General features: G+C 39.4%; 1 protein-coding gene across 1 annotated transcript in view; it reads right to left on the bottom strand.

Moving 5' to 3' along the window:
* clstn2b (calsyntenin 2b) overlaps positions 1 to 12,710 on the bottom strand; it is a 75,341-nt gene extending 62,631 nt beyond the window's left edge. Inside the window, exon 1 of the mRNA XM_077206990.1 lies at positions 12,460 to 12,710. Coding sequence (XP_077063105.1) covers positions 12,460 to 12,523 — 64 coding nt within the window. The 5' untranslated portion in view covers positions 12,524 to 12,710. The remainder of the gene's footprint in view (positions 1 to 12,459) is intronic.
* Between the last annotated feature and the right edge of the window lie 1,699 nt (positions 12,711 to 14,409).

Genomic DNA, 14,409 nt, shown 5'->3' with positions numbered 1-14,409 from the left:
TGGCCGCATCAATACAGAGCCTATCCAGATGGATAGTCGATGCCATAGCGCTGGCTTACACTTCTAAGGGCCTGCAGTGTCCTTTGGGTGTCAGAGTGCACTCCACGAGAGGCGTGGCCTCGTCGTGGGCATGGTCTAGCGGGATTTCCTTGCAGGATATCTGTATGGCGGCAGGCTGGGCCTCGCCGTCTACATTTATGAGGTTTTATAACCTAGAGGTTCTCGCCTTACAGGCCAAGCTGCTGTCGGTCTAGAATTCAGTACTATCTGCCCCGCTGCGCCGGTGCAGAATGCTGAGTTTTGCTTGTGCATCGCTCACTGATCGATAGAACAGCTCCATGGGTGTTGAATAACCCGTACTTTTACCCAGTTCAGGCTGAACACGTTCACCCTGTCTGCGTGAAACACTGTTAACATAACTAGCTCCTGTGGGATGCTATTTCATGGGGAATGATGCTTGTAGCCTCTCTTCTCCGACTCTCTGTGAGTCTACGGTGATTATGCACTATATGAGCCCCGGGCTACTGCCCTTGGGACTTTGGTGTCGGATCCCAGTACGCACGGCGTGTTGCATTGTGTTCCCCATAGCGTAGGATATTACACAGTACGAGATACTCTCGTAAGAGAACGTACTCGGTTACTAACGTAACCTCGGTTCTCTCTAGAGAGGGAACGAGTACTGCGTATCTTGCCGTGCATACAACAGCGCTGGTTCGCTTCAGTGATGGAAACCAGTTTGTATCAGCCCGTCGAGCGTATTTATAGGCCAAGGCCACGCCTATTCTGGTGGGACGTGACGAAATGGGTGCGAAGCGCCCCCATTGGGTATCACGTCACGCAGGGCCTCTCTCGAAAGGCTGCTGCTGTTGCCGCAGGGCAGACAATAGGCGCGTGAGCCGTCTTGCCAATGTCTGCATGCTGCCGCACAGGGTTTTAGATTAATTAAAAATTAAGGATAATTTTTGGCTTCAATATCTCGTGGAAAAGAGGTTTTCCCCGTAGCGTAAGATATTACGCAGTACTCGTTCCCTCTCTAGAGAGAACCGAGGTTACGTTAGTAACCGTGTACGTTTTTCAGGCAATTCACGAGTTCACACTTACATACAATTAGAGGGAGTAAAGCTGAATGCATATTTGACTTGTGTTAATTATCTGTGCGTGCTCCTCCCGAACTTTGTTAATAAAACATCATTTCGAAAAAGAAATATTTCGTAAAACTGCAATGGAAACAGTTTTTGCACATTTACAGGTAAGCTGACGTAGATGACGCGGTATGTTTGGACAGAATACGAGACAGAGTTCTTTATTAAATTCATAAAATACAAAAGAATTACAGGAATACTGGATTCTAAACCTCAAAGAAATGACACAATCAAGACCTCGAAGCAGAAATGAGGGAGAAACACCTCATATGTGCCGCTCCAAGTATAAGGGTCTTTCCTTACCTTTAATGCTTGGATAACACACCGACGTCTCCTTCGATTAATAATAAAGGTCAGTGCAGTGGCTGGAATATACGTAAACCTACCAACATCCGTCCCCATGATTTTTGGAATGACTTATCGCGGGAGGAAAAAATGACACTTTACTCACATAACATCGGCTAATGGAAACGCCGTCATTTCGCAATAGTTTTTTGTTGAACATCGCAAAAGTTCCCGCAAATCTGTAATGGAAATGCAACTAATGTCTGGTTACCAGACCACATCATCCTGTCTTAGAAAGGGTTAAAACTTTATGGATTGTTCCTTTTAAATGTAGCAGTTCTTTTTGTAGAAATTTAATGTTCAAAATACACACTAAGCAACACTATAATTGAGGCAGAGCCCATATTGAAGTCTGAAGTTTAATATTAAATCAGTGGATTTTACAACCATCTTTTTAAATTGAGCCAACGGCTTACAGCAGCCATTCATTTTTTATGTTGTACAATGAATTATGTGGGTTAATTTAAATTGCAATATGACATATAAAAACATATTTGAACACATTTGGATCTTTAAGACCACATACAAGCTATGTTGTTTGATTTCTATTCAGAGACACTGACTGAATACAATAGTAGCAGAAACAGGGCAAATGAAAATATACAATAATTTGTAATTAATTTACGGTCTCTTGTGAATTACTTCTTGAAAAGGTCAAGTTCAACCCACATGTGCACCTGATATTCTCTCACCTTCTTCTCCATCCACAATTTTTCATTTTAAGAAATAAAGCATGCTCTCTGCAGGTCAGGGCCATATCATTTACTTGTTTTATATCCCAGAGAGACCAACTAAAGCTGAGGGAAGCACAGAACAGATAGGTAAAGAATGGAGGACATAAAGAAAGATGAGGCAAATGGGGAGTGTGAGATTGAATGGAGTCAAGTCAGATCTCCTTTATTTATATTGTGCCTTTTACAATACAGATCGTTTCAAAGCAGCTTTACAGAGATAACAGGAAAATAATGCAACAAAGTTTGTATCTGCTGTAGCCTACAGCAGATCTAGAAAAAAATAGTGTCATAGTCCAGCTTAAGTAAGTTCAGTGATGGTTCATTTCTATAGTGAAAAAGTTATGAATTTAGTTCATTTATCTATACAGCCGCTCTGGAGAAAACAGTAATGTCATCGTCCAGCTCAGTTCAGTTCCCTTTAAAAAGCTACAATAGATGCTGCGCTGCTTAGCGCATTGGGAACGTCTATTCGTGACCAGCTGTGAATATTGTGTGTAACACGTCAATAGAATTGACCTGGAGGTATTAATAGCCTCAACCGGTGACGTAATTGGCGTGCACCCACGACACAAGGCTATAAATAGATGAGCCACAGGTGCATCGTCAGGTCTTTTGTCTTCAGAGGCCACTCTGTGTATGTGCATCAGAAAACTATCTTACCTCTCTATTTGCTTCAGATCTTGCTGTCCTAGCGTTTGAGCATGGTGATTGCGCGAGCAGAGTGGAATGTTCACAGTTAAAGTGCTTCACGTTCACTTTGTTTATTTCAAAGGGGTAGCACCCACAATGCGATTGTGTGATCCAAAAATCTTAATTTTTGAGATTTTAATATGCAAACGACACATTTCTGAGCACTTTATTAAACAGAAATTTTCTGTTGGTGTATTAGCCTAAAATAACATGCTCGCCAGATTGTTTATCTAAATAGCCCTATGTTGTCCTAGAAATTACTGTTTACCAGGTTTTAGATTTTTGGTCATTTCCTTGATTTATTTTTTTTAATTATTTTTTTAAATTAAAACTAACATCATAAAGTATGATTTTTTTTTTTACTTTGAGCAATTCTGGAGCTATAATTGACTCTTCTTAGGAGCATATATTCATAATGTCAAAATAAAACCGACGTTATGTTACTTGAAGGCATTATAGCCTACTATTCCTGCCAAACTTCCATGGTTGCAGTTAGTGTTATACCAGTAAATCCATGGTGAATGTTGCTGATCTGTGGACACTGGATTGTTCATTCATGGCACAATGTTTCTTCCTGGTTTCCACGTCAGTGCTGTTTGATCCGTTAATAACGGAGAAATGTGAATGTTTCTCACTAGATCTCGCAGGAGTCGCAGCGATGTTATTACTTCTGAGGGAAATTCAAATGCTTCCTTTACTGGATCTCTTATTAGCGCTGTGTAGTAACAGTGTCGCTTGATCAAGATCGGCTCGCACTCCTTTGGTCCAAACCATGGTCCGAACTGATAAACGGTCCGTCAACCACACAATAACGAGCAGTTTCGTTCCGCTTTGAATCACGTTTGCCATTTGATGTTGGGCAATGTTGTGGTGGCTCCGGCGGATTATGAGCAACGCGCCTACATTTGAAATAACGAAATTTTGGTCGGCAGGAAAAATGGCCTACACCCCCCAAAAAAAACTCCCCGGTTCTACACGATTTCACGTAAATTACCCAATTGACCAAGAAAACGGCGATTGTCGCCGAAAAGCGACAAGTTTGCAGGTATGATTAATATATTGTGAGAGGTTACTCGAGGTGGTGACTCATGCAATGGCCAGATTACAGCTAGACTGCCCTCCTTGAGGATCTTCATGACGTTAACTCGTTCATGGGGAAAACCTTATTCTTATCGCATTATTCTTATTAGACTATTGTGGATGCAGGGGCATGTGGTTCACGAAGATGCAGCAGTCGAGTCAGCACTCCCCACCAAGCCGTGTATAATAACATCCACGCTGGTTGGGGTCAGACTGGTGTTGCGCTGCACACTATGGCAGTGTTGCAGGCATACCAGACTGATCTGCTTGAGAACAAAAGGGGGGCTCAAAATCAGAGTGTGTCCCAGGTCTGTGGGGGTGTGTCCCTTTGGGATGGGGCATGTAAAATACATCAATCAGCTCCTACCTGACACCCTCACGAAACACTGTAACATCCCGCCACCTCAGGTGATTCGGGGGGCAGTGGTTTCCAGTGAAATGTTAGATGTTCCGTTGCTTCCTCCTGTCATCCAGGACACGGAACATCTAACATCCACTCAAAAGGAAGTGTTAAAATTGATACCATTCTCAGAGAGTCTGGCAGGATGGAAACTTCTTCCAGGTATTTCTGTGTGGGTATTAAGCACAGTACAAAAAGGATACAGAATCCAATTTCTTTGTCGTCCTCCACATTTCAATGGTGTGGTCTCCACTTCCGTGAGACCAGAGCTGGCACATGTACTGTCACAAGAGCTACAATCTCTGCTGAACAAAGAGGCCATAGAACATGTTCCTCTTCCAGAGAAAGAGAGTCGGGCTATCACAGCAGATACTTCCTGGTTATCAAGAAGAATGGGGGGGTGCATCCAATCTTAGATCTTCGAGGCTTAAACCGTGCAGTCAAAGTGCTCAAGTTCAAGATGTTAACAGTCAAGACGATCGTGTTGCAAATACAACATAACGATTGGTTTGTCACAATCGATCTGAAGGACTCATATTTTCACATAGAAATATTGCCACAACACAGGAAGTTCCCAAGGTTCGCTTCCGGGGGCGAAACGTACACAAAATGCATGAATGCAGCACTGGTTCCATTACGACTCCAGGGCATTCGCATTTTAAATTACATCAACAATTGGTTAATACTAGCACAATCACAAGAGATGGCGCTTCAACACAAAGAAATCGTGTTAGCTCATCTAGTTTCTCTAGGGTTGAGACTCAATGGAAAGAAAAGCGTTCTTTCTCCTGCCCAGAGAACGACTTATCTCGGGATCTTTGGGATAACAGCATCTCGTTCCACTTTTTCAGGGAACAGGGTTACAGTCAAGTAACCCGGGTCATTCTCATATAATGGTGTCAATGCAGGCAGATCAGTAATATTGTTGAATATTAAGTGTCCCCAACTAAGCAAGCCAAAAGTCAAAGGCAACATTGACAAGGAACCAAAACTCCATCAGGTGACAGAATGGAGAAAAAAACCTTGGGAGAAACCAGGCCAAATCACTAAAAATCGACATCTGTTTGAAAGACATGGAAAATAAGTAGGACTTTCATTGACTGTTGATAGCATTTCAGCTCCTATATATCCTGTAAGACTAATAACTTTGCCACTAGAAATGCACTAAATCAACACACAGTAATAGATTCTCAGTCTGCTTTTCTCTCTTTCTCACACACACAACAGAGGAAATAAAGTGTTAATCTATCTTAAAGCTGTTTTAATCTAGTGGCAGCTGTTATGGGTTTTCCTGCATCCCGAGTGTCCAATCTCCCACCCAAATGCATGCTCTCACTTTCTCTCATTTTTCATCTCTTCTTACAAATGCCATTTTATTTGGGTATTTCTAGCAGGAACTTAGTTTTAATATAACAAAAGCAACAAGACAATGTAAAAACATATTATTTTTCCAATTGATCTCTATGTTTATTTCAACAATCTCAATATCTATTCGTAAAATCCTATCGATCTATGTGTTTCTTGCATGTATCAGTGTTTCTAACGAATCTACTCCAACAGTTTTAGATTAGCTAAGAGTTTTTAGTTTTTTTATAATACGACTCACCAAGGTTGCATTTATTTGATCCCAAACACAGCGAAAACAGTAATATTGTGAAATATTTTTACAATTTAAAATGACCTGTTTATTTTAATACATTTTAAAATGTAATTTATTCCTGTGAATCAAAGCTGAATTTTCAGGATCATTACTCCAGTCTTCAGTGTTACATGATCCGTCAGAAATCATTATAATATGCTGATTTCAAGAAATATTTGATCATTATCAGTGTTCAAAACAGTTGTGCTTCTTCATATTTTCTATGAACAGTGTCACTTTTTTCAGGATTTTTTGATGAATAGGAAGTTCGAAAGAACATTTATTTCTTGATCAATTTAACGTGCCCTATGAATTTCTTTTGGGAAAAAAAAAAACGTACTGACCCCCACGTTTTGAACAGAAGCGCCGGTAGATGAGAGACACTGAGAATGAAGAATATCCTGCAGAAATGCATAGGTAAAAAAAGTGAGAGAAGAAACAGATTGTATATATATTGTGTGTATATATATATATATATATATATATATAAATATATATATATATATATATAAAAAAAAATATATGTATATATATAAATTAAATTTGACGTTTACTTCAGTAATATTGTTTGTGTTGATTATTATATCTGTTATATAATTAGCAATTGCACTGCATGGAAACATTAACATTAACAAGAAAGCCTGCACTTACTACAGAAAGAATTCTAGAATTTGACTGGAGATCTGTATTCACACCCAGTCCTAAAAAAAAAAAATAGTACGGACCCTGGTATAGACGATATTGCCATTTGTTCACTGTGAAAGTTGCTTCGGTGTCTTATGTTTGCAACATAAGGGTTTGCTTTATGAGATATGGCATTGACAGCATATTTCTGGCTGATGGTTTCCTCAGCTTGAGACCTGTTGGCATTAGTACTAGAAATGAGGCTTGTGGCTACATTCCCAACCGCAGCGCAAATGATAATCACCATTTTCCCGAGCAGCAGAGCAGTTGGCAGTGAAGGAGTGCGACTGCTCCCTTGTAGCTTGAGACTGTTACACAGAGGTGCTGTGGGAGCAGAGCCAGAATGGCTCCTTTACAGTCTTGGACCTGTTTACACCCGGTATTAAGATCGGATCACAAGTGGACTGCACTAAATACAGGTGTAAACGGGGTCTAAAACGTTTTGAGCTTGTCCACTTTCTACCACTTCCAGATGTAGTCGAAAACGCAATAGACTGGATTGCTTTCGTAGTGTGAACGTTCATGTGGTCGAATGTGTTCAAACTGCCACAAAAGACTGCCTACTCTCCGCCTACTGACCTAATGCTTCAACAGCACTAGCCAGACTTGCTGGAACAGTCATGGCCTAATGGTAACAGAGTTGGACTGGTGACCCAAAGGTTGCTGGTTCGATTCCAATACCGGCAGGAATATGACTGAGGTGTCCTATTGCAAGGCACCTAACCCCCAATTGCTCCCCGGGCGCCACTCAAGGCTGCCCGCTGCTCCGGGTGTGTGTATCCACGTTTGCAATGTGTTTGTGTTCACTACACACTACTCTGCTCCTAATGTGTGTGCACTTACTTGGATGGGTTAAATGCAGAGGTCAAATTCCAAGTATGGGTTACCATACTTGGCCATCACGTGTCACTTTCACTTTCAGAGGGATTTAAACTTTGTCGGCTTAAGACTCAAGTTTGGTCTGAAGACGAAAAAAACACAATGTTCTCTCACCATTCCTGATTTCTAACACACACTGTAAATGTAAATTGTGCGAGCTTATCACCTGGTGTGGCGAAGGGTTTTGTAAATAAAGGCCGGTCTCAAATAGAGGGCGGGTCTGTTGTTTAGTTTCGGGTTCTATTTAATCTTCTAAAACCCGTCAGATCGTCCGCTTTTTGGCGGCCGCCAAAGCAAATCTGTGTCCCGCCAAAGCCTTTTTTGATCGGTGAGTGATGTAATAGAATGAGTGCTGTGTCTGACAGGGCGCAAACGAGCAGAGAGAGAGCACACCGGCCGCGCGCGCACTTTCACGTCTTCAAACAACACGAGCGCTGTCTTGCTCTCTCTCCCTCGCGCATATTAATCAAAATCAATTGACACAATAGTAAAAGGTCGGAAGACCGCAGTTTCACGTGGAGCATTTGGAGATTTTTTAGAGATTAGAGACTCTAGGAACGACATCTCAACACTAAATTATAAATGCCTGTCTCATATAGACTCCTGTCTCAAATACAAGCCGGTGCAGTTCGACGATTTGGGAAAATAAAAGCCCGGGCTATTATTTGAAGTTTTACGGTATGTTCATTAGATTGAAAGATAAAAAAAAAAACATACATTTACCCGCCTATAGACCCTCCCCTCGAAGAAATCAGGACAGAAGTGATTGAAAGTGGACAAAAGAGACGGATTAAAACACCAGGTGTAAACAGGAATGAGTCTCCCTCGTGTGATCCGATCAACCAAAACACATCTTAATAGATGTGAAGAGCCAAAATGGTTCCTTTAATCTCATCACTCTTGGAGGAAAACGAGTTCAGATCATGGAAGGAATGCCAGAACAAAGTAACAGGAAATATGCAAAGAGAATATAATACTTTTTAGTGAATTATGAAAATGAGTTGTGAAAATGCTGTTTTGTTCTATATGCAAATGCAATAAGATTGACTGAGGATATGTGACAGTTCCATGTGCATGTATTAAGCATATAAATGTGTGTGTAATTGTGTTTGTGTTGAAGTATGTACTTGTTTGCTAGATGCCGGCAGCGATAAGACCGAGGACAATAGAAAAGATGTGAGATGACATCTGGGTCTGCTCTGAAAGTATTTTTTTAAATTTGTCTTATTTTTCAGGATCATGCCATCTTCCTAAGGATTTCAGGGCCAGTGTCATCCAAAATCCCTGTCTCTGATCACATAATGTGAAGGAGTCTGATTAAGTGACTAAGCTCTCAGATGGTTCCATTAGGCTGCACTAATGGATTAAAATGAACTTAATTCTACAAAGATTACTGGAGATGAGAGGATCGAAGATGAGACCTGATAGAGTTCAGTGGACTCTCTGGACACATACACACACACACACACACACACACACACACACACACACACACACACACACACACACACACACACACACACACACAGTGGCAACAGTGAGATTGACTTTGTTAGTCTCAAGGAGAATCTACAATGGAAAAAATGTTTTCAACGTATTTCAATAGCATTCAGAACATCAGGTCTATAACCACCGGACACCGAGGGGGACACAACCTCTCCAATAATCAAATTTGTTCAAAATTGATATTTGATATTCTTAATGCTCCTCCGCTGCACTCTATAACAAACTGCTCTGAATGTTGTAGGATGACAAAACCGGCACTTATTAATATGGCTGTGGTGAGATCTTGTGATATTAAAACGTGGCGATATTTCTCATCAAGATGAAAAGCTTGTGATATATCAGCATGATGGAGTTGAGTTTGTGGCAAAACCTGTTGAATTATATTGTTCGGTCTTTTAGTTTCAGTTCCAGTCTGAGAGACCTTCATCTGATCGATCTTTGAAGGCAGTATAGATGTATCCTTCGCTGCCTTTGATATCCCACAATCCTGTGCATTCCATTCGGGGACAGTTAAAGAAAGATGGTGTCTGAAAGTTGCCGTTGGTGGTTAGTTTGTGTTAATGTAAATTTTTGACCAAAATTGACAAATTTTCACTTCTGATGTTATTTCTAGCGAGAAATTACTACTGTAATAATTAATTTGCCACAACACAGTAAATACTAATACACTAATACAAATACACAGTAAAAACACAACTAAATAGTAAATACATTTTAAAAAATACAGTTTTACTTGCTTTTTTCCGCTTAAATTCCTTAAAGTGCTTTAGTTATTTAATATTAATATTTAATTAAATAAAAGGACCATTACATTTGTGAAATTGTAATATTTAGGCTTATGTAAATATGTACTTTTTAGACCTGCAACCTTTTGTTTTTACTTAATTTTGGGAGCTCAATATAATGTAATATAATAGTACTGTTTTCATAATAATATTTTACTTGTTTCTTTTTCTTCTTTTTCTCCATCATGTCCACTCTTGGAATCCCAGCAGCCCCTGGATAGAGAAACATGAGGAACGCTCTGCAATACTGCTGTAACACTCACACAGACCTGATGTAAGAGCTAAACTTTAAAACAAACACTGCACCTCCTGCATGAGGAGTGTGTAGAGAGCTGTGCGTTCATCTACACAGAGCTAAAGGAGAAATGAGTGAAGAACATATGGTGTGAGCCTCCCATGAGCACCCACACACACACACACACACACACACACACACACACACACACACACACACACACACACATTTGAGAGAGGAGGAACACGTAGCTTCTATTGTCTGATGATGATGATGATGATGATGATGATGACACGTTCACTCCACTAATGATTATACATGATATACGAGTAATGATCAATCATAGAGCTGTCAGAACCCACACAGGTTTAGACCCTCGACACATTAATCAAATGCATGTAAAACGCTGCTTCAGCAAATCCAAACCCAAGAGCCTAACAGGGTCTGTTCAACCACCCTGGTTCAAGACTATTCAGCACCGCTGTCTTCCAAAGATCAAAGAGATTTAAAAGTCAATGCTACATGTCAGTATTGATCATTATTTGAAATATTATAATAACAAATAATATAACTAATAACAAAGAGTAGCAACATTCTGATTGAAACGATATCTAACATAATCATAGTCTAAAATTTGGGATTCACTGATAGTTTTAAATATCAAAATGTTACAATGAAGTATTTGAAAGATTTGAAAGAAATCAACTGTGTTACTAAGTTAGTATTATTATTAATGAGCAACTTTAAGTGAGGTGGTGATGGTAAAGGCAATTTAAATGAAAAAGAAAAAGAACCATTACCGATAAATAAAATAAAAATAAAAAAATCACTAAAATCATTGTACAACCCTATTTAAAATCAATAATTTCTGCCAGTAAACTATAAAAGAAGTCCATGATGTAATTGATTTAAAAACCCAGGGTCTGTAGTTCCTTTCTCTTCCTAATAATGCATTGTCCTTTGTTGCATGGAAACATAACGCAATAGACTGACCTGAGAATTCAGCAGCTGCCCATCGTGTGTGAGGGAGTGTGTGCGTGTGTGTGATTGAGTGTGTGAGAGTGCGTGTGTGTTTGTGTGAATGTGTGTGTGTGTGTGTGTGTGTGTGTGTGTGTGTGTGTGTGTGTGTGTGTGTGTGTGTGTGTGTGTGTGTGTGTGTGTGTGAGAGAGAGAGAGAGAGAGAGAGAGAGAGAGAGTGTGTTTGTGTGTCACAGCTGCAAACACAAAGATGTCTTACTACAGTACCAATACCAAACTATACGGCATTTGCTGAAACTGATCCAATATTTTGTGATTTCCAGATGTTTCAGATCATTCCAGGCCAAATGAACCACTGTATAAATGTAGACATACAGTACATTTGTTTGTCTATATAAGAGCGAAAGGGAATTTTGTTTATTCCCGTGACAGGGACAAACAGCCTGAGGAGTCTCTAGTCAACTGAATAATGAAACACAAACAAGCAAAGTTGAAACACAGGATGGATAAACACTGAAAATGGAAAGAGAAAGACAAAAACACGGATGACAGGATAGGGCAGGACAACATTATAAGACAGAACAGGAGAAAGAGAGAAGCTGAGCATTGATACATTATTATAAGCTTAATACTTACTATCTTCAGTTTGGTGCGACGACACACTACCAAACTAATTTATTTTATGAGGTTTATGCAGTAACACAAAGGCAATCATGTTATCTCAAACCCTTCTTAAACCCTTTCAAGATCTGATTTAAACTATTGTCGTATATTACAGCAGAATTGCCAGAGAGTATTGAATTAATTGAAGTTAATCTAACTCACTACAAAAACAATAGTTTGTTATCATTATTTTGCATGTTAAAAACATTGTATAGGCCTATAAATAATATATTTTTACACTTGCAAACTGGACCACTTTACTCTCTCAAATCAAAACTTATTGTGAAAGAGGAAGACAGAAATTAACTGTTATCCCAAAAACTCATATAGCCTACAGTGCACGCGATAAATGTTGTACCAGTAGCCTATCAAAGTTTCACTTAAAAAAACATCTACAAATCTGACATTCAATCTTCAATCTTAAGACAACCATCAAGACTCCTAAATTAAAAACAATTAATTGGAATGTTGCAAAGGTCTAGAGTTTAACATGATCTGACTTTAAGCAGAAACTTACATTTTCAAAACTCTGATCGTAAGGATGAAGGTCATGAAGAAGGGCATAAAAAACTCCCTCAGGTAGGCAGCACACAAATTAATTTTTCATCAAATGCTTTGTTATGTTTAAAGTGTTTTGTCTCATGAATACATCATGTCGTATTTTTAAGTAAAGATGTGTTGATGTAGATGTTGTCTTACCTCTGTGCCCGCGCACGCAGGACAGCCCGAGCGCGAGCAGCATCAGGATTAATATTCGTTTCATTGTAGTAAAACTCCTCCGGTCTTTCTGTTCTTCCTGATCTTTCTTACACTAACACAACGAGATCAATCAGTGAAATGTCATAGCCTATGTGTATCTAAATTAAACAGCAGAATCAACAATAAGAGTCGCTGAAAGATTTCAGGTGAATTCATTTGATGCTCTGTCGCGTGAAAGAGCTCGAGATTCTGAGTTCAGAAAGAGAGAGAGAGAGAGAGAGAGAGAGAGAGAGAGAGAGAGAGAGAGAGAGAGAGAGAGAGAGAGATTTCCTCAATAACTACTTGACACCGCTTGCAATTTCTATGTGTTTAATATAATGCCATTCTCGAAGTCGATACTGTAGGGTTGCTGGCAGTGGCCCCCAATAAATTGTCTGTTAAATCTATCTATTTTTAAGAATTAACTATTTTAAAACACTATGAAAATAGTGATATTATTGTTACTCTGTGAAGGATCTTGAAAAGTCGATGTTTGGCTCCACCTGGTGGTCATTTCAAGTCTGGTATTTATGTCGCACCTTTGCTCGTGCAGAGTTGTGATTCACATAAAAGATCACAAAACATAAGATGCAGTTTGCACTTTGCCTAAATTTCCTAAATAACACTGCAGTGCAATGTGTCTTGTCATGTTATTTTCAATTTTCCTGGTTCTTTTCATCTCTTCATGTTATTTTCCTTTTTCTTCACTACATTTCAAAGCACCTGGTAGACACCACATATCAGAAAAAAACATGCTGTATGTATTTTTTTACCAAAAGAAATCGAGACCCAAGAGCCATAATCTTTTTGTGAACTAATGATATTTTACAGTCTATGTGGTGGTACCAAAGGCTTTTGAATGACATATAAACATTTAACCCATGTTTCTGATCTACACAAACTAGTACGAACGCTTGTCCTGGGAGCCAATGAGAGTAGTTGTGGGCGGGGCGATGAATATAGCTCGGGAGGTGCGTGCACTGTATTGTGTTCTTCTGAGCCTCATTGGTCTGACACTGTCCGTCAATGTCAGAATATTTGAGATGACCAATCAAATCAATGTAGGCGGGCTTTATGTTCACAGAAGTGGAAAGCGCGTATTTTATCAGCGCGAGGCTTTTTAGCTCGATGCTTCAATGGTTTAAGCCCAAGTGCGAGGTAAGATGTACGTAACGGTAGCTAAACTAAACATTTCATATTTGACAGCTGTTTTAGGTCGTAAATATTAGACTGACAGAAATAATCAGGCAAACTAATAAACTATTATCTAATTTCGCCATTTTAACTGAAAATAGGTCTATGTAACGTGGTTAATGTCATGTGATAATTAGTTTAACGTTACTGTCATTGTGAGGGGAGGGGGCAAAAACATTAACGAAGCCGTTTTCATATTAGGCACAAGGTTAATATGAATGTGTAACGTTACATACACACATGTAGATCAAAACATTTTTAACCCCCCAACAACAAATTTAGGACCTCGGTGATTATAAAGCCCTGCTTACGTCCCTGTATTAGGCATCAGATCAATAATGAATGTTTAACATATTGTGAATTAATTTAATGATAGTTACCTACCTTTCCTGGTAGCCTTCAGTAAATTAAAATGACTGAGACCCTATGTTTATTTTCTTCTCTGACACAGACAAAAATAAAAAGCCTATATCAGTCAAAGCTCAGCTTTAGGAGGGTAAGAACCAGGGTAAGAAAATACAAAGAGAAAAAGAGAGTGATGGAGATGAGGAGAGAAAAATAATATACTGCCCACTGACAGTGTTTTAAAGCTATTGTTATCCATTTTTTTGGCATTCAAAACATCTTAAAATGCACATATGTAGATCAGAAAAATCTAAATTTTCTCAGGGGAGTCCCCAAACCCCCCTAACTGCCTCACATTTGGGACCTCAGTGA

The sequence above is a fragment of the Siphateles boraxobius genome, unplaced genomic scaffold (assembly GCF_051911475.1).
Source record: "Siphateles boraxobius isolate OS27281-9 unplaced genomic scaffold, OSU_SipBor_1 6, whole genome shotgun sequence".
In the NCBI taxonomy this organism is placed as follows: domain Eukaryota; kingdom Metazoa; phylum Chordata; class Actinopteri; order Cypriniformes; family Leuciscidae; genus Siphateles; species Siphateles boraxobius.
The sequence above is the reverse complement of the archived record's forward strand: the minus strand, read 5'-3'. Positions and strand labels throughout refer to the sequence as shown.